Source organism: Pygoscelis adeliae, unplaced genomic scaffold, assembly GCF_000699105.1.
Source record: "Pygoscelis adeliae isolate BGI_AS28 unplaced genomic scaffold, ASM69910v1 Scaffold66, whole genome shotgun sequence".
Taxonomy (NCBI): domain Eukaryota; kingdom Metazoa; phylum Chordata; class Aves; order Sphenisciformes; family Spheniscidae; genus Pygoscelis; species Pygoscelis adeliae.
In genome coordinates this window covers 7815315-7836986 of record NW_008825167.1, presented here as the reverse complement: position 1 = coordinate 7836986, position 21672 = coordinate 7815315, and the positions used below count along the sequence as shown (strand labels likewise).

The 21672-nt window shown below is 42.1% G+C and overlaps 1 protein-coding gene across 1 annotated transcript; it reads left to right on the top strand.

The window, feature by feature from the left end:
• Positions 1–19905: 19905 nt before the first annotated feature.
• On the top strand, positions 19906–20913 carry LOC103920936 (C-C motif chemokine 3-like). The gene is made up of 3 exons (XM_009328819.1): positions 19906–20047; positions 20319–20427; positions 20610–20913. Exons 1-3 carry the CDS (start codon positions 19975–19977, stop codon positions 20701–20703), a joined length of 276 nt encoding a protein of 91 aa, XP_009327094.1. The 5' UTR covers positions 19906–19974; the 3' UTR covers positions 20704–20913.
• Positions 20914–21672: the final 759 nt, after the last annotated feature.

Genomic DNA, 21672 nt, shown 5'->3' with positions numbered 1-21672 from the left:
AAGCATAGATTTCATAAGAAGGTCTGAAGAAGCCTTATTTTCTAAAGAAATTATAAGTAAGTGAGCTGTGTGTTAAAAGTATCTTCATACAGGAGTGGGGAAGGAAGACAAATTACGTATAGCTTAGGTGAATACTCTGACAGTCAGGCCAGTGAGTTAACAGAGACTGCATCCTTCTCTGGCTCAGCTTTGTTGTTTGACTGGTTTTATTTGAGAATATCAGCCATACTGCAAGTGAGACAGGAAGGGGCCTGTGCTACTTTCTGAGTTGAATGGGACTAAGAGCTGGGATAGATACTTACCTTCATGTATTCATCAAGACATAGGCAGTCCCGGCCATTTTAAGCACCCTCAGGATTAGATGGAAACTGAGCAGGAGTTTTGAGGGGCCGAATTTTCAAGAAGGCATCTCAGCCTTTTTATAGAAGCAGTCCCAAAGCAAACATAGGGAATATGTCACAAATTTATTGATTGCTCCACATGTTCCTAACTTCAGCCTTGTACCATAGCCATTGCACCACCTTCCTTTGCTAGCACTGAAATGCAAATCACGGTATTTTGTCTCACCTACCTGTAGCAATGCTGGTGACGGGACCTTAACCACTCTTCTTAAGTATTCCACAGTGTGTTAATCTTATTTTTGACCATGTCACTATTATGAACCTGCATTTTCTCTTAGTTCATGTCCCTATGTTATGCCGATTTATACAGTCTGAATCAGCCTTTCTAAACAGATTCTTCCTCAGACCCCTGGAAGCACTGATCTCTACCCTAGTCTTTGCAGTGGGACAAGAAACACTTGCTGATTCTTAAGTGACTAAATACACCTTTCCAGGCATTTAGGAAGGGGTCTACGTCATCTCCAATGATCATGTTCAGCTTTACTGACACCTGAATTCTTGCTTTTAGATAGTAATGCAAAGACCAGAAACCAAGAGTACAGTTTAACATCTGGAAAAATCCTCTAATTTTGTATTGCGAATGTAGCAGTTTCTGAACACCTCGTTTTACAAATCCATGTAGGAGCAGGTGTCATCACCTAATTCTCTAGTTAGAAGAATGACTTATTTAAAGAAGTACAGATGTGGTTTTCATGATAAATGGACTTTTGGATCATCTTAAGCAGGAAACATTCACTGTGGAAGATGTTTACAGCCATAGACAAATAACTCCATATATTTCAAGTTCCAGTTTTGTCTTTTTGGTTTATCAGAAATTACAGCTTGTACAGACCCTTATGAAGTACAAAAAAACATCTAGTGAAGTAGTATTATTTTGCAAGAATGTGCCTGACCATGAATCTACCCAAAGTACAGAAAAATCTCTTGGTAGGTTTGAAACATGAGAATTATCTTTTTAGTAGATGTATTTTATTAGAGAAAAAGGAAATGTTTAATTAGCTCTAGTCTAGGAGACACACACGGGATGTTCATCAGATTTGACAAATTTGTCAGAGCTGCAGTTATTTCTAAACCGAAGAAAATATTGTTTCACACTGGCAAGTAAAGATGGGATAGCTAGGAATTCAGTCTCCCCCATGAAAAAAAAAAGCCACGTTGCAGAGGCTTTAACTGAAAATTAAACCTTCATGTGGTTTGCTTAGCTGGTGTTACAAAACATGTGCTTCACAGCTCCTGAGTGTTTGAAAAACACGTTGATTTAATCATGGACTCAGGGGCTTTGTTCACATGAGCAAGGGAATTAAAGTTCAGCTACTTTGTTGTGGTCTAAATGTTAATCCCAAGGTGACTGGCACTGAGGTGTCTAAGAGATAATACTCAATTACTGAAGTCCATGAAGGTTTTTTTGGCAGCCTGGTGCCTATTCATTGCATTTGTGCTGAACAAGGAAGCAACTGGAACGAAAAAAAAATAACAACCACGAATCCTTCAGGGAATGTATCAAGTCAGAATTAAGGAGTTTACTTCTTTCAGCAGCTAAAAACTTCTGGTGGAAAGTGTGATTCTCATAACGAATGCAGCTGCGCAGTGGAGCCTGACAATACCTATCAGGTATTTATATTGCCATAGGGGCAGCAAATATAGGAATGTTTACCTATGTCCCAGCCCTGTCCCAGCGAAGTCAGCTGGAGTCACTGGGCATCTGTGCAGAGGATTGTGTGGCTTTACTGCAGCTAGCTGCTCTGTGCTGGGAAGTTTACTTTATGCTGTAGTACATGAGAAAAGGCAGTTCGTGAGGAGAGCAGAAGCCCTTGCTTTGCAAAAGCTGTCTTGGCCCGAGTACGGGGCACAGCTCTCAGTTCCTCCTATCGCACTTCCCCATATTTAAAATAATGAAGTGCTTACTAGACAGTGGCAAATATATTATGTTCCGCTGAAGACCTAACTTTGTCTCTTTTTGCTTATTTTCAGTAAATGAGTAACTTCTACTCTTTGTCTACAGATACACCATATGCAACACAGCCAGAAAGCAAACAACAGAGAGCAAAAATAGGAATTTCTTGTCTGTATCATAGCGCAGCTATAAGCAAGTGAATTTTACCGATAATCTGTACAAGGAACTTCACTAATGTCTTTGGCTTTTCATTTTTAGTGCATGTTCTGAAACTGTTCTTTGCAAAATCCTAACGTCGGCTGAATAGTTATTTTGCTTCATGGAAAAAATACTGTCTTTCCCTGCTGTTATATTTAAATACACTGTAAATTTCTACTACAGACAAATCTTTCTAGGGGACAAATAGAGTGCAACAAGAGTTCAGCCAATTAATTGGCTTTATTAGCCTGGACATCATTCAGCATCTTGTAGTTTCTTTTTTTGTTTACAGGGAACACACGAAGTATCTTTCTGTGTACCTGCTTCTCCACGGTCCCAAACTAATTGGGCCAATGTCTCACAAATTGCCTAATTGGCTGAACATTCCTAGCCCTCTGATTTTAATCAGGGACACATGGTGCATATCAATAGCCTGCTTCATTACGCCTGAAGAAGATCCAGGCTACTGTCCATTTTCAATTAAATTGTATTTAAAAAGAACAGCAACTTGACCTTTTGGAATACTGCATCATAGGTTTAAAAACTTAAGCTGCTTTTTTTTTTTTCTTCCTGGAATAACTAACTAACAAATAGAAATAAGCACCCCTTATTGCAGTATATCACCAAGGAGCAGCCTTTGACACGGCATTGGATCCATTGTCTACATCTTGTGATGATAATTACACCTGAAAAAAAATCAACTGCAAAAGAGTACAGAGTTGTGTGTCTCTACAGCCTTGGAGCTGTTAGCATTTTTTTTATAGAAGGACCTAGAAGCCACAAAAAAAGAGTGGGCCTGACCAAATTGCATAACATGAGAGGGCTCCAATCCCAAAAGACTCACCCTTTAAACCGACAACTGTAGGAAAGAGAAAAATTACGAAAGGCCTTGCTAAAGGTAAAGAGCAGGTCAGTGACAGAGCTGGCAACAGAACATGCATCTTTTAATTTCTATGATGCCAATTCAAATAGTCAATTCTATTCATTTCTCCTTAATTCTGACTCCGATTAAAGCATCTATTATTCCAAGACTCTCATGACATCCCTGAAAGGCCATGAAACTGCCAAGAAGATTTTACCATCAGCACAATTTTCCTCCACTTCAGATTACAGGGATTCTTTTTGTCTACCTGTGGTGACACCAGTACAGTTCTGTGCATGAGCCAAAAGGAGAATTGAATTAGGAGCAATACATTAGATGATAGCCAAAGACATCACTGCTCAGGAACTTTTAGCTACTACATGAGATTTAATAAGTATCCTGTTAAAGACTGAATAAAAGATATGAGAAGTTTTTACTGTAAATATCAGCAGTTCTGGGAAGGCTGAGAGCAAAAGAAAAATCATGCCCCTCCAGTATGTGCTGGCCATGTTGTTGAAATCCTCTCTGGTCTCTTAAGTTGATACGTTGTGTTGAACAGCTAGCTGACTGACTAAAGCACACTCTTCTTTGTAAAAATAAAAATCTGTAATTCATGTGCCCCAATGTTTAGGAATAATATTTTTGTCCAGATTGAATGTCACTGTGGCTTGTGTAAGTGAAAACTGACAAAGCACTATCATGTTTCTAGAGCTCAGGAACAGTCACACACACAGCGTGCTTTTTCATCACCACATGAGATGAAAGCTTAAAACAAAAACAAACATGACAACAAAACTCTGAAAAAAGATAAAATTATTCACTAAGAACAATGGCCTTAACAAACGGTACACAGCATCTCTCCAGTCTGAGGTCAGAGGTGATTTTAGTTTACGTAATTGAATATTAGAGGCTTTAAATATCCTTGACCTATATCCATACAACTGTTCTCTCACCTACAAGAGTAAACAATCACCTACCACTCTCCAGCTAGGAATTCATCTGGCAGAGGCAAGAAAACTACCCTTAATTCGGGTTTAAATATTCTTTCTTTATTGACAGATTCTTCAATGAAAGTCAATCCATTCTTTTTGGAAGAACATTTCCTTCAAACAGTGCCCCACATGTAGCCAAAAGGCTACTAAAAAAAAGGGAACAAAATTAAACCTCTCAGAAAAGAAGTGTACTGTGTGGACCCTATGGGATATTTATAGATGGTCTTCCAGGGGCCTGGGTAATCAGAGGCCTAACTTTAAAAATTAGAATCATAGAATCATAGAATCATAGAATCATAGAATCATTAAGGTTGGAAGAGATCTCCAAGATCATCGAGTCCAACCGTCAACCCAACACCACCATGCCTACTAAACCATGTCCCTAAGCGCCTCATCTACACGTCTTTTAAATACTTCCAGGGATGGTGACTCAACCACTTCCCTGGCCAGCCTCTTCCAATGTTTAACCACTCTTTCAGTAAAGAAATTTTTCCTCATGTCCAATCTAAACCTCCCCTGGCGCAACTTGAGGCCATTTCCTCTCGTCCTTTCGCCAGTAACTTGGGAGAAGAGACGGACACCCACCTCACTACAGCCTCCTTTCAGGTAGTTGTAGAGAGCGATGAGGTCTCCCCTCAGCCTCCTTTTCTCCAGGCTAAACAACCCCAGTTCCCTCAGCCGCTCCTCATAAGACTTGTTCTCCAGACCCTTCACTAGCCTCGTTGCCCTTCTCTGGACACGAATTACCCACCTAACTTGGGTGCTTGGAAGTACCGCTCTATTTTCGTTGCTGACAGAAGGAAACTTGGACTCTTTTGGCTAAAGTTAGCCTTTGTGAATGCTAATTCTTCTGTCCCACCTACCTTCAAAACACAGACCTTCAAAACCTTGGTGTAGTTAGGTGTGTTTTTTCCAAGCTTAGACCAAAAATATTTGTGGATAGTTCAGCTAGACTGCTAAGGGCATCAGGGTCCAGGAGCAACAAGACAAGTTATTCTTTGTTGTTCTTCTCAGGTACTCTCTCCTGAGCAACTAACCAGACACATGCAGATCCCATAGCAGCCAGTTGATGCTAATTACATCCAGGCTAGGAAGAAGATGCAATTTTTAAGTGAAGGTAATTAGGCATTTCAGAGAAGTACCAGATAATATAGTGGGTTTGTTGTCACTGAAAGTCTTGAAGCAAAATGTAATGTCTTTCTAAAAGCCATGTTTTCCATCTCAAGAAGAAGAATTTATGCTGGGATTATGGAGTTCAGTTCTCTGGTCTGGCTTGTACAAGAGGTCAGATGAGCCAATTCTAATGGTCTCTTCTAGCGTCTAAATAGGTGAATAAAGAAACAGCAAATATTTCCATGATCAGCCAGAAAAATATGTTGATTATACTAAAGAGAAAGAATAAAAAGAATGAAAAAAGTTGAGTTTGCCTACTAACATTCAGAAACAGGACAGAAATAAGCATTTGAAGTAATAATCATTGTGAATTATTTAGAAAGTAGAAGAAAATGATAAACATCAATGAAGCAGAAAAGTTCTACTAATGCTTGGCCATCTTCATCCCCATGCAGGGCATTATTTTCTGTGCTTTTTATTGTTTTGGCTGATTTGTCCTAAAGGTCACAAAGTAAGTTTATCTTGCCTTCTGTATGAGGCTATTGGACACCTTAATAGATTTCATTATAAGGGCTATTTCTCTGACATTCAGTTGACATTCGACTGCTCGTGACTTCTGCTGAGCAACTTCTTGTGACAGAAAATATGTGCAGATCTGTCTAGGAATCACGACATGTGTGGAAGAGAGTAGGAAAAAAATCTCAGGAAGAAGTAACGTCAGAATCATCTTTAACATGACCATTTTTCAAGTAGAAAAAGTGAGTATGGAGTAAAGTGAGAAAGGGATTTACCTAAGTACATACAAAAGGGCACAACAGACTTGGGTGACTGGCTCCACTTGTTTTATCTTCACTACACATACAAATTAAGCGATGTGTAAAATGAAATAAAGGGAGTCTTACCTAAGTGTCTAATTGCAAAATGTAGATTTCAAAAAAAAAAAATTTACTTAGCTGGGAAAAATTCATCATATCATGGTTTGTATCATCACTGCCCGCCCTTTGCCAGAGACATTGGTTGTCACTCACCAGAAGGAATGCCTCTCCTTTTCTGAGCACTTGAGGATACCAGCTCCCAAAATGACTTCAGTAATTGGGAAGGTGATAATTGCTAGCTTCGGTTACAAGCACTGCAAAGGACTTGCCATTTTCCTTGGGTTCTTACTTCCTTGTCAGTGCAAGCACCTCGAAACTGTCAGATTTGTTTCAGTTCCCCTTAGAAAAGTTTAAAAATAAAAGCAATAAAACTTATTCTTGCAAAACAAAAGACTATGTTCTGGATTATGAAACTGAAAACACAATTTAAAAAGTAAAGCATAGAATAAATAAATTGACATTTAAGACATACCTGACATGAACGCTCTCTCTTCCCTTAAATACATTCAGTGGAAGTATAGCAACTTCTAAAGAGAAGCTAAAGACAAGGATCTCAGTTAGCTTTTGCAGGCCCATCAGAAGTTGTGTGCAAACTACAGACTGAAAAACACCACTCAGAAGAATTCTCTTTCAGAAGGGGACCTCTTTGAGCCTTTATTCAGAAATATAAGCTGAAAGGGCAGCAGCTCAGTAGCATTCATTCTCTGAAACATTTTCATTTCCAGCTGATCTAAAAGGTTAGCTTGGAAGCTAGCAATCCATTCTTCATAAATATGTCTTTCTATCTTTTAATATGGTTTCAACTTTTCTTGAAGACCATTCCTTGCATACTAATATCACAGATGAGAGAGCTGGCCCTTAGAAAACTTCCTGTTCTTTTCTGTTCTTTTGGGGAGTTCAGCTGTCCCCAAACTCAGGAGATACGCACACTCTACAAATTACTTTCATATTAATGTTTAAGTACTTGAAGTATATTAAGTAATGTATCAAGTACTCAAATGTACTCACATTTCTAACTGTGCAAAACACCATTCTCACACTAAACTCTCGATCTGCATAAACCAAGTATTCCCCTCCCTTTAAAGGTTAAATCCACTAGTGTCAAAGCACTCCTAGCAGATTAATCTTCGTAGGGAACACAGGGAAGTTTCCGTTTGCTTTCATAAGACCCAACAGTGGTATCTCCTATTCATCTAACAGCCAGAGAAGGCATGCCTAACTCTCTCATTTGCTTTGGGGATTTAAAACCCACAACGCTTGCTTCTCTGGAGAATCTTCTAACTAATAAGCCTAGAGGGCTTTACAGGAAAGATTTATCTGACCGGGTAAGAGCAAGGGCATGACTCAATAACCTAATAAGTTAAGAGTCCTGCTCCTATGCCTGGGTCCTAGTAAAGAAGAATATGCCCTTGGCCACTGGGGAAAACACAGAAACTTTCTTAAGGAAGAAAATAAAAATAAGATCTACCCTTCCCAGCTAAATACTCCTACCAGTATTAGTGAGAGTCACACACTCTCAGACTCTCACCATTCTCAGTTAAAACTCTCCTTACTTCAGTTTGAAACAGCTGCAGGCCAAGGGATAAAGAACCCTCCACCAGCACCATGAGGGGCTGCCATATTCACTACCATATTGCTTGTGCCACCTCTTGGTTCTGGCCTCCAGTTCAGAGTGTGGAAGGAAGGAGGGCATAAACCAGTATCAAACTAAACCAGGGATGGAGAAGCAGTAGTTCCTTAGATCTCATCACAGCTCTCAGCTTCTGTGCTGCAATTTGGTCTTTTGAAAAGGAGGATGATATTCACAGCAGTGTTAGGAGGACTAGCTGGTCAACACCTGCAAACATAGCTAAAGGCGTAAATCGAATTTCTGATCAATATGACTTTGATGACTGTTAAACATGATCAATCCCATTCCCCCCTCAGGTATCTGTTTGCAACCCAGATTTTCAGTGAATAAAGCATGTCAAATTTATTGTAGAACAGTATTGCCCTCCTGTGGCCAAAGACTATTCTGAAGAAACGACTCTTATGAGGGTTCCCCTTTATTTATTTATTTATTTGTTTGTTTCTCGTGCACAACCTCAGATACACTGGGCAATCTTTCTGAAAGGAACTCAGAACTGGGAGACTCACCTCCAAACCCCTCCAAAACCTAGATCCAAAGCTGGGTTTGGCATGTTATGGCATAGTAGCTGAACAGAAAGAGTAAGCAGTAGACATGATGCCAGTCCCTCTGGCTCCTTACATTTCTCCTGATGATGTTATTCACAGCAGAAATTATAATTATCTGCATTCATCTTCAGTGGTCATTTTTAATAGTGACAGCATTTCTTTCTGTGCATCATCAATTAATCAGTCCTCTTCTACCTCAGATTTACTGCTTTTTTATTAATCCAAAAGTAGAACCATATTCTGCCCACTTTCAGAGTAAGAGACAATCCTCTATCCCTTCACAGGGAGCAGGCATGGGCCTTCCAGACCTTACCCAAAACCCATGTAAGTAAACAGATCCTCTGACTTAAATGTCTTTCGGATCAGGTCCTTAGTGACTTAGTCATAATGTAAGAGTTTGCAGAAACACACAGCAATAACAGAGACTGCAATGCAGGTCAGAGACTGACACGAAGCTCCCCATGGCAAAGCCAAGGTCCCCCAGACTACAGAATTGATGTGCAAAGCAGAAGAGATCATCCCACCCTTGAATACATGAAGTACTCTGTGAAATCCCCATAGCTTAGCCAAACAGTATAGCTTAACCAACACAATTACAACTTTTTCATGGGTAAAAACTTGGAGAAAATAAAAACTTCTTAAATATTGGATCAGCCACACACCTGAGAGAAAACTGTTGCAAATAAAGGATTTATATATATAAATGACAGGATGAATGTAGCTTAAAGCAGCCTAAATTCTTCACCATTATGTCAAAGTGCTGTTGAAAATCAAGTTACAGTTTCTGTAAAGATTAATTGCACTCGACATATTCCATGGAATGTGCTTGACCTGATCTATTTTACCTGCCAGTAGTCAGTTAATATGACTCAGCTTTTCTGTCCAGCTGTCAAGGCTGGAGAAATAAGGATAAGCATCTCCGTCTTTCTTTTATGATTGCCAGCTATGCCGTGCAAGAATGACTTACCTTTTCCTTCTCACAGATGGTCTTTTTCTGATAGACACTGTCAGTGCTGCAACAAATTTAAACAGAGTATTAAAACTAATTACGGTTATGGAATTGTAAACTTTTAACTGTGACTATGCATGTCCAACCCTCATGGTTTTTCTGAGGCATGGAACAGAAATAATCCCATGTGATCAATATCTCTGCTACAGCAAAAGAAGAAGAGTCAAATCTTATCGCTAGCCCTGATTTTAAAAAATGTGGCAAAGACCCATTTTCTAGAACTGATCTATGTCATCTGTAGGGTGCGGTGATAGGGAAGAAGTCCCCTGTGAATTTTAATAGGTCAGAATCAACTCCAAGACAACATGTGTGGCTTTAATCAAGTCTGACTTCAATATATACATATGTTTCAGTATTTCCTACACCGGGATTTTTGTGTTCCCCATTCAAGTTGGAGAACCCACTCGCAAATAATCCATGCAGCCGGAGAAAGTTAAGGAATACATCTGTGCTCAAAATACTCAAAAGTATTTTAAGTTGTTTCTGGAAAACATACAGCCCAAAACAGAGGATGACTAGGAATCCTGGGCCACAACTAACTTACTCGGCCATAGCTAGTTTTTCAATGCACAGGAATGCACTTAACAATGCACACTCCATAACAAAATTTTGTTCTGATTAAAATAAAATCAACTTTTCTTTCAGATAAGTATTGACAGCAAATTTTTCTCGCTGCTCAATATTTATTTCTGATCAAGAAATTTTAATGATCATCTCAAGAGAAACAGTATCTGCTTAGCATTAGGTTCCAGAAGGGTCTATAGAATGTGATGGAAAATGAGGACTACATACCCAGCTGGGTACATATAGAGGGACGGCAGGATAAGGAATAACTCTCATTCTCTTGGAAATATCTGAAAAGGATATTTACTTATGCTTCGCTTCCAAGAACATTTTATGCAGACCAAGCATACAGAACTGCCGCCTGGAAGAAAGGAGAATGTTCGAAAAGGTTTTATCAACAAGGTCACAGTGAACACTGCTCACTTGTTCATTAATTCTGTGTAATAAATGTTTATAGATACGTGCCAGTTAAGACGACACTAGAGAAATTAGGCTTGCTAGCATTTGGTTTAATTGGGCAGATCACCAGTGTCTTTTGAATGGAGATATAACAACAGCATTTTTCCAGCTCAAGCTCCATTGCTGTGTTACAGCAAGGATGTTCACTGGCCACATCTTTCAGCAACATGTCCTTTAGCACAGGTGAAGATGGACAGACATTCAGATTTCTTCTGGGAACCCTGAAGACATCCTCCATTTCCTTTTGTGTACCTTCTTCCTAGCCGTGTGGCAGCAAACAGCCACATTTGGATGTTGCTACTCGCTCCCAAGTGCAGCAGATTTTTGATTGTTCACTTTATTTTTCCATCTTTCCTGATCAGTTTTTATTTTGGATGCTATCTAGGAAAAACAAATAGAAATTATTAAGTGGCTCACATTTAGATTTCCATTTATTTATATTTTTGGCTGCTAGATTTGTCATCTGTAGTGCTCGATATTAGTTATGATACATTTAACACTATCCAGAACCATTCTTTTCATTTAACCACTTTTCTCCAGAAAATAATTTTCTTGACAATTACACTGATTTCTTTTTTGTTGGTAGTCCATCTTGCAGAAGCGACAGAATCCAATTGAAACAACTGGGTACAACAGCAGGATGCCACCAGCTAGTGCAGGTTTGTCTGCCTCTCTTCTTGCTTTTTGACACAGACTATAGCAAAGAAAGTCACTTAACCATCCCTCCCACAGCTCACGCTCACCTTTTATCTTATATTCGTAAGCTCAGTATTTCTTGCTCCGTTGTATAACCCTACCTGCACTCCTTCTTCACAGCACACCTCTACTTGGATAGTGTGTATTTCAGGCAAGGAGCAAGTCTTTTCTTCTGGCTCATTAGTTATTTTTCAGGCTGTCATAACACTGCAAGCTAACAAAATGATAAGAACTGCTCTCATTCTTGAGACTGGCGTGACCTCATCTCCCTCTACAATTATTGTCCTTTTGAGTTCATTCCTCCTGAGCAGATGTTCAGTCACTGCTACTTAGACTTTTTACATTTGAATGCCTCATAGACAATAAGGATAACAAAATACCCTGAAATCAGTGTTTGGCTGGTGAAGTCGTCCTAAATCAACTGCGGTCTCTCTCTCCTTGAGGAATTTCTCTGTGATGCCCACTGGGAAGAATTAAGATCTCAGACAGTAGGTGATGTAGATTTTTTTTCCTAGCTCTGAAATCCTCTCTTTGAACTTTCCACAGGAAGAGTAGTTTTTTCAACTGGACTAGAAGATCCAATCTGTTTATTTGGCTTAGTTTTCTACAGCTCCCATGACCCTTCTTCTGCCTAAACAGCTGAAACTTCAGGAACAGTAATGAGAATGAAAACTACTCCTTTCATACGCTCGAGTGTTCATGCCAGAGCTTGTAATACTCTAAAACACCAAGACAACTCTGAAGGCTGCTCACCAAAAATTCAATCCCCCATATAACAGTAACTTGAAAAATATTGCTGCTTCTCTTCAAGAGTTCTGATAACAAATATGCCAGAAAATAAAATGTTTTCTGTATGTCTCAACAGATATAAAAAAGATACTGAGCCACATCTGAATAACGCAGAACTGTGACATACAACTCTTCCTTGCGCATCTAGGAAAAGAGTGCCAGAAGTTCAAATAAGTTTTGAAAGGTATAGGTATTGCTTGGTAAAGTTTGAAAGCTATACATGCAATGGAGGAGGAACGGGAAGAAAATAAAGGGATGCAAGCATGTGTTATGCAGGTATACTTAGAAAGTTGTGATGTGAACACTAAAGGAAAAAATGAAGGAACCTCATGAAGGCATGCAAACAAGGAATGGTCATAGCCAAAGTTAGATGGGAAGAGGAAGAAGCAAGAGAGGCAGAGAAGCAAGAGGCAGAAGTGATTCAAGGTGGCAGCACAGCCAAACATGAACACACAGGTACACTTGCTCAATACCGAAGACCTCGTATTGTCACACCTCACAGTGACAATCAGCAGTCTAGAAACCATCAGAATTGCTGTACTACATTTTTGTGGGAGAAACAGGGATCAAGTTAAACTGCAACAATACTTTTAAGGAGTCCTTAACTAAATGCCTGACAAAAAAGGACACAGTTACTCTGATAGAAAACTGATGTAAAGGAGCACATCTGTCAGGTTTGTTTCTATACTGCACTGCTGAATTCCAGAAAGGACCATTCAGGAGTGTCCTGGTTTCGGCAGGGATAGAGTTAATTTCCTTCCTAGTAGCTGATACAGTGCTGTGTTTTGGATTTAGGACGAGAACAAAGTTGATAACGCACCGATGTTTTAGTTGTTCCTAGGTAAGGCTTACACTAGCCAAGGACTTTCTAGTTTCCCATGCTCTACCGACTGAGAAGGCTGGAGGTGCACAAGGAGCTGGGAGGGGGCACAGCCAAACTGGCCAAAGAAACATTCCCTACCATGGGACATCATGCTCAGTCCATAAACTGGGGAAAGCTGGCCGGGGGGGCCACTGCTCGGGGACTGGCTGGGCATCGGTCAGCGGGTGGTGAGCAACTGTACTGTGCATCACTTGCTTTGTGTATTATTATTATTATCATTTGATTTCAATTATTAAACTGTTTTTATCTCAACCCACGAGTTTTTCTCACTTGTGCTCTTCCAATTCTCTCCCCCATCCCACCGGGGGGCGGGGGGAGTGAGCGAGCGGCTGCATGGTGCTTAGTTGCCGACTGAGGTTAAACCACGACAAGGAGGAACAGAGTTACAATTAATTATTTGTAATAGTTTTATGAGAGAAAAATACAGCACTTAAATATATGGTATTCAAAGACATGGCACTTGGCATTTTTCAGAATCCTTTTTGTTATTTCATGTTGTTTCATTAAACTGTTCTTGCATTTTTAATTGAACTAGACCCAACCATGAGTTGCACTGATGGGCTTCATCTCACAGAGAAGCTGCATTTCACTGGCAGGTGAGATACCTGTTAGCAATTAATTTGTTCATTTTACATTCATTGTTTATTTTATACTAATAATTTACAGCCCAAATTCTATTAAAAAATTACCTATATACTTAATATTAAAAATGCAAGTAGTCTTACAACAGTAAAGTCCATGCTGGTACCAGGATTATAAAACAAAGATGGTTTCTGGGAGTCTGAGTGCTTGAGAAACCACATCTCATTTCAAATCTTGAGCTTATTCAGTACCTAAACTCTGTCTCATTGAAACAAGTCAAGATTCCATCTACAAATCCTTATTATCCCCTCCACATTTACGAAGAAAGAAAGAGCCTATAAAAACATGTGCTGGGAATCAGATAAAAAGGAAAGTTGGATTCACCACAGCAGCCAGAAGTCATCTAGAGCTGTAGTCAGGAGCACTACAACAAACAGCCAAGAATGCCAGTGAGTACTTTGTTTCCTCCCTAAACAAGTCAAGGTTCACTTTAATCAGCCATAAAGATCATTTCTAAAAGGGCAGAATTCATTAGCTGGTTTTCATACACTTACCTTTCACATCAGCCCTAAACAGTTTAGCTAAGGAAGTAATTTCAGTAAGATAATGGCAACAGAAAGCTGTTACCACTTATGAAATTAACTACTCTAGAGAGATGTTTTGCAATAATATTATACCAACATTGCTTTTTTCTTTCACTAAAATTAAGTGCATAGAAGAAAGGATCTACTTTATGAGAATACATGTTTAAAAATAAATTCCAAGCTGGTTAGTTCTCTTTGACATTCCGCTAATTCACATTAAGGACATACATAGGAAGTTAATGTAATAACAAACATTTCCCCAGTTCATCTTTCCGGCATGTTATGCAATTCATTTTCTTCAGTTTGACGTTGATTAACTTTCTGCTTGAATGCACAGAATTAAATCCAAGGCAAATAAAGAAGCTACTTCAGAAAAAGAAAACAGTTACATAGCTTAACTTAATTTAAATGGACAAAATTATTAAAAAAACCAAACAACCGGTTTCATCCACACTGCAACAGAGTAGTTTTCCTATGATTCAGACTTGGAACAAAGCAGACCTAAAACTTCCGATGCTGGAAAAGGATACATTATCGGGGTTTGCTTGGACAGGGAACTGAGAGTCAGCCATGCAGAGAACCACAGAGACAGATGCTGTGATGAAGTCTGCTTCTCTGAGCTGAAAACGGAGTTTGCACAGAGAAGGAAGGTTTACAACAATGTCTCAAGTATAGCTGTAAGCCTCTGGGACGTTTGAGGAACAAGTGTGTAAAGTGCTTTTAAGACCACTGTGACTTTCCATCACAGAGAGCTATTGCAGACTCCTTAAGGGAATATCGGAGGAACCCAGGTCCTGTTAGCCCTGCTGAAGTAGTCAAAATTGATGTCTGAAAGCTGACTCTGACCTTGGTCCGAGATTTACAGAACAGCACACAGTGAAGGAACAGGCTTAATCCCTTGACAAACAGGATTGTGTCTTTGATGAGAGATTTCAGCTCAGGTAGTCCAGATAGATTCTCTCTGGCTGTTTTTTCCTGGAAAACCTAAAGCACACACCTGCATAAATGGTCTTTAATTTAAGGTGAATTAGAGTATAAATACGGAACTATATATCTCTGTGAAAATGAATGTATAAGATCCAGAACGAAGCTTTCTCTTCTGTTACTAAAAGAAAGTAAAAGAAGAAATAGGATCCCTCCATGTTTACAAAACCATACTGAGAGGCAGACACCAGACACAGAGAATGTTTTGCGTCACCAACTGAGCAAAGACAATCAGGCATCTCCAAAACCATCTTGATTTGGACGGCTCCTGGGCTATCAATTCCTGACATTAACCCAAGAGTGTTTCACCAGCATGGACCTGGATCTTTATAGAGCCAAAAAGATTCTAAACTATTAAGAGCTAATCGGAAATACAAATAAAATCCTGCAGATGCAAGTAGAGCCAGTAGGATTATACATAGTGTTAAGGTACATTTGTGGCTCTTCACAAGATCAGGCTGTATCTAACTGCTGTGATATGTACCATAGGAAGCTTTGGTTTGCCACCACCATTAAAATGGGATAGACAGATGCTTCCAAGCCAGTTTTGCCTTCCCATCACATTTCTTACACTTCTTTGGGACCAAATCTTGTCATTTAGGGAGCCTGTATACTCTCTTGCAGAACAAGACAGCTGATTTTAACCCGTGGATGGAGGATCTCCAGTTATCTTAGATCAGCCTTGGCTAAACTCTACTATTTAACACACAAAACCAAGGGAAAAAGTCAAGATGTTCAGGAGGGTGAAATCTACAATGGTTACCACCAAAACGGTATTATTTACCCACTGTCAAAAACAGGCAACGTACCAAGACTGATGTTGGTATGCAAAGGTACTGTGGTATCTCAGATGAAGCTACAGACAAACCTTGACTATTTGGAGACCCATTTATATATTCTTCTATTTTTATTCTGTAATATTTAATAATCACAAAGTTGTGAGGTTGTTATAGACTGCTAAAAAAACCCCACCCCAAAATCCAGAAAGTAGGAAATGCTAGACTTCATAGATGAGAGCAGAACTGTACAGAAGTCTGTAACTGGGGGAACTTTGGAGTTAGATAGTACCTGAGCTTATTTTTCTTGTTTGCTGCTACATTCTTCAGAAAGGCATTACAACTATTGCTTCTCTTCCAAATGGATAGGGAAGGAAAAGTTAGTCTTTGAGCACCTGTCCAAGATCTCTGCTATGATGCGGTTAATTTACTAAAGCACTAAATAGTGCTGGGATCTAGATTAATCTTCTAAATGAGGAAAAGCATAGTTATAGCACAGATATAATAAGTGTCTGATAACTAATCTTAATCAAGAAATTTAGGATTCATAATTGCTTGTCATTCTCAAAACTTTCATTGAGTTTTGTAGTGCATCTTTCTGAATGGGACCATAACTATACATACATATTATAGCCAAGAGCCAATTATTATTGCTTTTATAGTTCGGATACACTTGTCCAATTTAGATAAGCACAAAGGATCTATATATTATATTGGATAATTAGCTCAATGAAGGTAAAAGGTCAGTCAAAGGGCAGCTTCTATCTTAACTAAAAGGGAGCATGACCTCAAAAACAGCCTACAAAGAAACAAACAAAAAAACCCCAAGATACTATCAAAATTATTTGCCTCCCCTACATAAAAATGTCCTAAATTTATTTAAATTAGAACCGAAAGACAAGTGTACATGTACTTTTTACCAGGACAGACAAGAAAGGGAGTATTTAAGGAGATGGTTAGCGGTGGTTTACAATTAGTGTTAGGTTAAAGAGGAGTAGTAGGGCATAATTTGTTGCCCAGTATGCTGTTGGATATTCTCAGCAGAGACAAGGGTACGTTATAGTAAAGTAATTAAATCAATTGTGGAACAGTTACGGGTCACCTAGCTTGTGACACCTACGGGTCACAAGGCTTTGGCTTGTGCTGTTATCTAGTTAAACATTTAGGAAAATAATGAGTTTATGATTTGAATATATTGTTGGGATACTGCAGACTTACAAAACCAAGGATAAAATCAGGGTCTGCAGATACTAATAGTTATTTTCATTTTTTGGTCTTTATAGTGGTCCCAAGATTATGTTTAAGGTTCTGTTAAATATGTGTAAGACCCTTCCATGTTTTTAAATACAGAGAAGTAGGCAGAAAGTTAGCAGAATTCAAGTTACTCAGACCACAACAGCATGGAGTGGAGTGTTGACCGTAAAATATACTAATGGAATACCTTTTCAAATAGGTCCAGGTTTGCCATAATACAAGTTAGGACTTTCTTATAGTATATACTATACTTTGGGAAATTAAACATCGGTAATTTCATTTCACTGGTGGATTATGCATATCTGCAAAACTAAAGATCAGTGAGGAGGGATAATGGATATGTTTAGTTTGTATTGAAGGCTACAGCTGGGGTTAAGTTTAAGGACAGGAGTAGGAACAGAGAGAACTGGGAAAGTAGAACTCGCATTATTCGTGGATCTTCTAACCCTCAGAAACAAAGAGAGGGAAGGAGTGATGAAAAAGAGCTGATAATTATATTAAAATCTGATAAAAGCATAAATCATGTAATTCAGGCTTGGGCTAGGAGAAAAGGGGGAAATTAAAACTTTATGAATTTAAATTGATGGATGCTGCATACCTCAAAAACCTAAACGGGTGATGGAATTGTGCAGATAAAATTGTTTTTCAGAGTTTCCAATTACGAACTGACTTGCAACTGGTGTTGCAATTGAATCTTGGGTTGCATCAAAAGAAGCATGGCCAGCAGGTCAAGGGAGGTGATTCTCCCCCTTCACTCCACTCTCATGAGACCCCACTTGGAGTACCGTGTTCAGTTCTGGGGCCTCCAGCAGAAGAAAGGCATGGACCTGCTCAAGCAGGTCCAGAGGAGGGCCACAAAGATGATCAGGGGGCTGGAGCACCTCCCGTATGACAGGCTGAGAGAGTTGGGGTTGTTTAGCCTAGAGAAGAGAAGGTTCCAGGGGACTGTATAGCAGCCTTCTGGTACTTAAAGGGGGCCTACAGGAAAGATGGATAGGGACTCTTGATCAGGGAGTATAGTGATAGGACGACGGTTTTACCCTAGTGATAGGGTAACGGTTTTAAACTGAAAGAGGGTAGATTTAGATTAGGTATTACTGGGAGGGTGGTGAGACACTGGAACAGGTTGCCCAGAGAAGTTGTGGATGCCCCCTCTCTGGAAGTGTTCAAGGCCAGGCTGGATGGGGCTTTGAGCAACCTGATCTAGTGGAAGGTGTTCCTGCCCATGGCAGGGGGCTTGGAACTAGATGATCTTGAAGGTCCCTTCCAATCCAAACCATTCTAGGATTCTATGATTCCATGACTGCACTCTGTTGCCATTCTCTAGGGCTGGAGCGGTGGTCTCAGGCTGCAGCCTGGCCTGCCACCCTCCCCATCCCCAGGGTGAACAGAGTATTTACACCTCTCTAAGGATTTTAGTTTTGGCTGTTGTCTGCAGCCTCTTGACAGTCAAGTTGTTGCAATTACTGCTTGCCCACTTCTTCCCAAGCAGGACAACTTCATCCAATTTAGGCTCTCTCTAATGGCTTAGCCCAAAAAAAGCAAATACACCGCTGTCACGGAGGAGATAGGGCATTAAGAGTAGAAGCTGGAGGGAGGAAAGGATTCTGCTGGCACCCACTGAGATCAGCTCATTGCAGCCTTGCAGATGAAAGCTCAAGGAGATCGTAGCATGACTGAAAAGGGGCAACATTTGCAATCCCAGAGGGTAATTCCCAAACACCCCCACCAGTGCACACTCAGAAAGAAAGCTGCAAAACTTGCTACTTCCTCCTTTTTTTTCCTTTTTCTGGCCTTGCCTTGATTTTCCTCAGGGCACTGGTTATGCAGCTTCATGCCCCAGCCTGGCTCTTGGCCAGTAGGGTCTTGGCCAGTGGCAGGGTTGGTGTCGTAGGAGTTTGGGCTCTGGCCAGTCCCTGCCAGGCACCCAAATGGGATCTGAAAGTCACAGCCCCATGGCTGGTGCTTCCCCTTCTGCGGTTTCCTTGCTGGCTCCAGCTCAGCAAAACTGGGTGATCCCGACATAATTTCCCTGGTATGATGCACTCATTTTCTCTCCTTGAAACTCTAGGGGGGATAAAAGGAGGGCAGCGGCAGCAGAGGCCGAGCATCGTGCAGAAAAGAGCCCTGCAGCTACTCCAGCTCCAGCCCCCCTCGTGGTTCCCTCGGCCCCCGCAGCACCATGAAGGTCATAGAATAGAATCGTAGAATCATTTAGGTTGGAGAAGACCCTTAAGATCATTGAGTCCAACCATTAACCTAGCACTACCAAGTCCACCACTAAACCATGTCCCTAAGCACCACATCTACATGTCTTTTAAATACCTCCAGGGATGGTGACTCAACCACTTCCCTGGGCAGCCTGTTCCAATGCTTGACAACCCTTTCGGTGAAGGAATTTTTCCCAATATCCAATCTAAACCTCCCCTAAACAGTGCAACTTGTGGCCATTTCCTCTCGTCCTATCGCTTGTTACTTGGAAGAAGAGACCGACACCCACCTCGCTACAACCCCCTTTCAGGTAGTGGTAGAGAGCGATAAGGTCTCCCCTGAGCCTCCTTTTCTCCAGGCTAAACAATCCCAGTTCCCTCAGCTGCTCCTCATAAGGCTTGTGCTCTCTTGAATCTGAAAGTCACAGCTCTATGGCCAGCACTTCTACTTCTGTGGTTTCCTTGTCTGCTCCAGCTCAGCAAAACTAGGCAATCCTGCCATAATTTCCCCGGTATGATGCACTCATTTTCTTTCCCTGAAACTCCGTGCCCACCCAGTGGCCAGGGGATAAAAGGAGGGCAGTGGCAGCAGGGGCCAAGCATCGTGCAGAGGAGAGCCCTGCAGCCACCCCAGCTCCGGCATCGCTTGTGGTTCCCTCAGCCCCTGCAGCACCATGAAGGTCCCTACAGCCGCCCTGGCTGCTCTGCTCCTCGTGGCCATCTGCTCCCCAGCTGCGGCCCATGTTGGTGACTCCGGAGTTGCTGCATCTGCCCAGAAGCCAGGTTTGCTGTCCCTCCCCAGGAGGGAGCCCCATCCCCATTGATGGGACTGTTGTATCCATGGGGGGGGCTGGGAGCGGCTGGTCATCACCAGTGCTGGACTCAGCCTCAGGGATGCAGGCTTCCAGGGGGTGTCCCCGGGGCATACAGCACAGGTGATGGTGAATGCCCTGGGACACCCAGGCAGAGCCTCTGCCGCAGTGGGGGTCTCACTGGGGCTGTCTCTCTGCCACCGCAGACAACGTCCCCATGGCCTGCTGCTTCAGCTACATGCACCGCCGCATCCCACGCAGCTTTATCACCTCTGCCTACAAAACCAGCAGCTGGTGCCCGCAGCCAGCAGTGATGTGAGTACCCAACACTGCCGGGGGTCAGGGTGCGACAGCCAGGGCAGCGCCCCCAGCGTGTCCGAGGGTGGCTCGGAGGGGGGAGGGGTGGCTAGGAGGGGGAAGGGGGCACAGCCAGGGACATCCAGGGCGCTGCCAGTGGGACCCAGCCGAGCGCCCCAATGTCGGTTTTCTTCTGGCAGCCTGGTAACCAGGACGGGGAAGAAGATATGCGCGGATCCCCAGGAGCCCTGGGTGCAGGCGCATCTGAAGCACTTCCAGATGCTGGAGTACTGACCCTTCCCTGCTGCCACCCCAGTGCAGGGGGCTTGGCCCCTGGCACCAGACGCGCAACAGGGTGCTTCAGCTGCATCCTTCTTCAATGGGAAAATTTATTCTAATTGACATACATTTGTTAAACTAAATTTTGTTTGCTAAGAAAGTGAAAATACAAAAACAATTTAAAGGATATCAACATGCCTGTTAATGAGGAGTCAGGATTTTTGATGCCTAAATAAAGTGTTTGGATTATCAAACCCTTTGGTTGTCTCTGAAGTCCCTGCTGGAGCCCTGGCATGAGAGAAGGGACCCACAGGGTCCCCCTTGCCCTCCCCACAGCCTGGTGCCACTGCTCCCCCCTGGGCAGGGTAGCCTCAGCCCCATGGCAGCTCCCGTGGTGCTTCCCCCTCCCCAGCCTGGGCTCAGCGCCTGCCCCCCAGCATGACCCAGACATCCCCGTGGGGTGATGCCAGCATCTCGCCCAGGGGTTGCCCATCTCTCAGGGTCCTCCCTGCACAGCATGTGCGGAGCCGGGTCACAAACGCTGGGCAGCCCCAGCAGCAGCCACAGCCAGCTCAGTGACGTGTTTGCCCCAAACACTGGAGGATCAGGATGGTCTTCGACCACATCGATGTCCCCACGCCCAGCCATCTCCTTCACTACAGCCCCTTGTGGTGATGGAGCTGAGGTCCCAGTGCTGCAGGGTGCCGCAGCCCCCCCCCACAGTCCTGCAGTGTTGCCAGAGGAGCAAGCAGGACCCTCCTGTGCACCTCTCCCCCAAAAATGGAGCATCAGGTCCCCAAGGAGGAAGGTTAGTGCAGAGCACTCCCTGGGCATCTGGGGTTAATCCCCCTGCCAGAGGGGATTTTGGCTGGTGCCCAGCTGTGCAAGCAGAGGCCCCTGTGCTCTGGAAGGTGCTCTGGCCTCTCCCCCATCCTGCTCCCAGCGTTACCCCCCCCGGCACCCTGACACGGTGCTGGGGGTGAC

Coding starts and splice junctions, on each gene's coding strand:
- LOC103920936 (XM_009328819.1), top strand. CDS start 19,975: ATGAAGGTCCCTACAGCCGCCCTGGCTGCTCTGCTCCTCGTGGCCATC. Junction 20,048..20,318: donor CCCAGCTGCGGCCCATGTTG/GTGACTCCGGAG, acceptor CTGCCACCGCAG/ACAACGTCCCCATGGCCTGC. Junction 20,428..20,609: donor TGCCCGCAGCCAGCAGTGAT/GTGAGTACCCAA, acceptor TTCTTCTGGCAG/CCTGGTAACCAGGACGGGGA.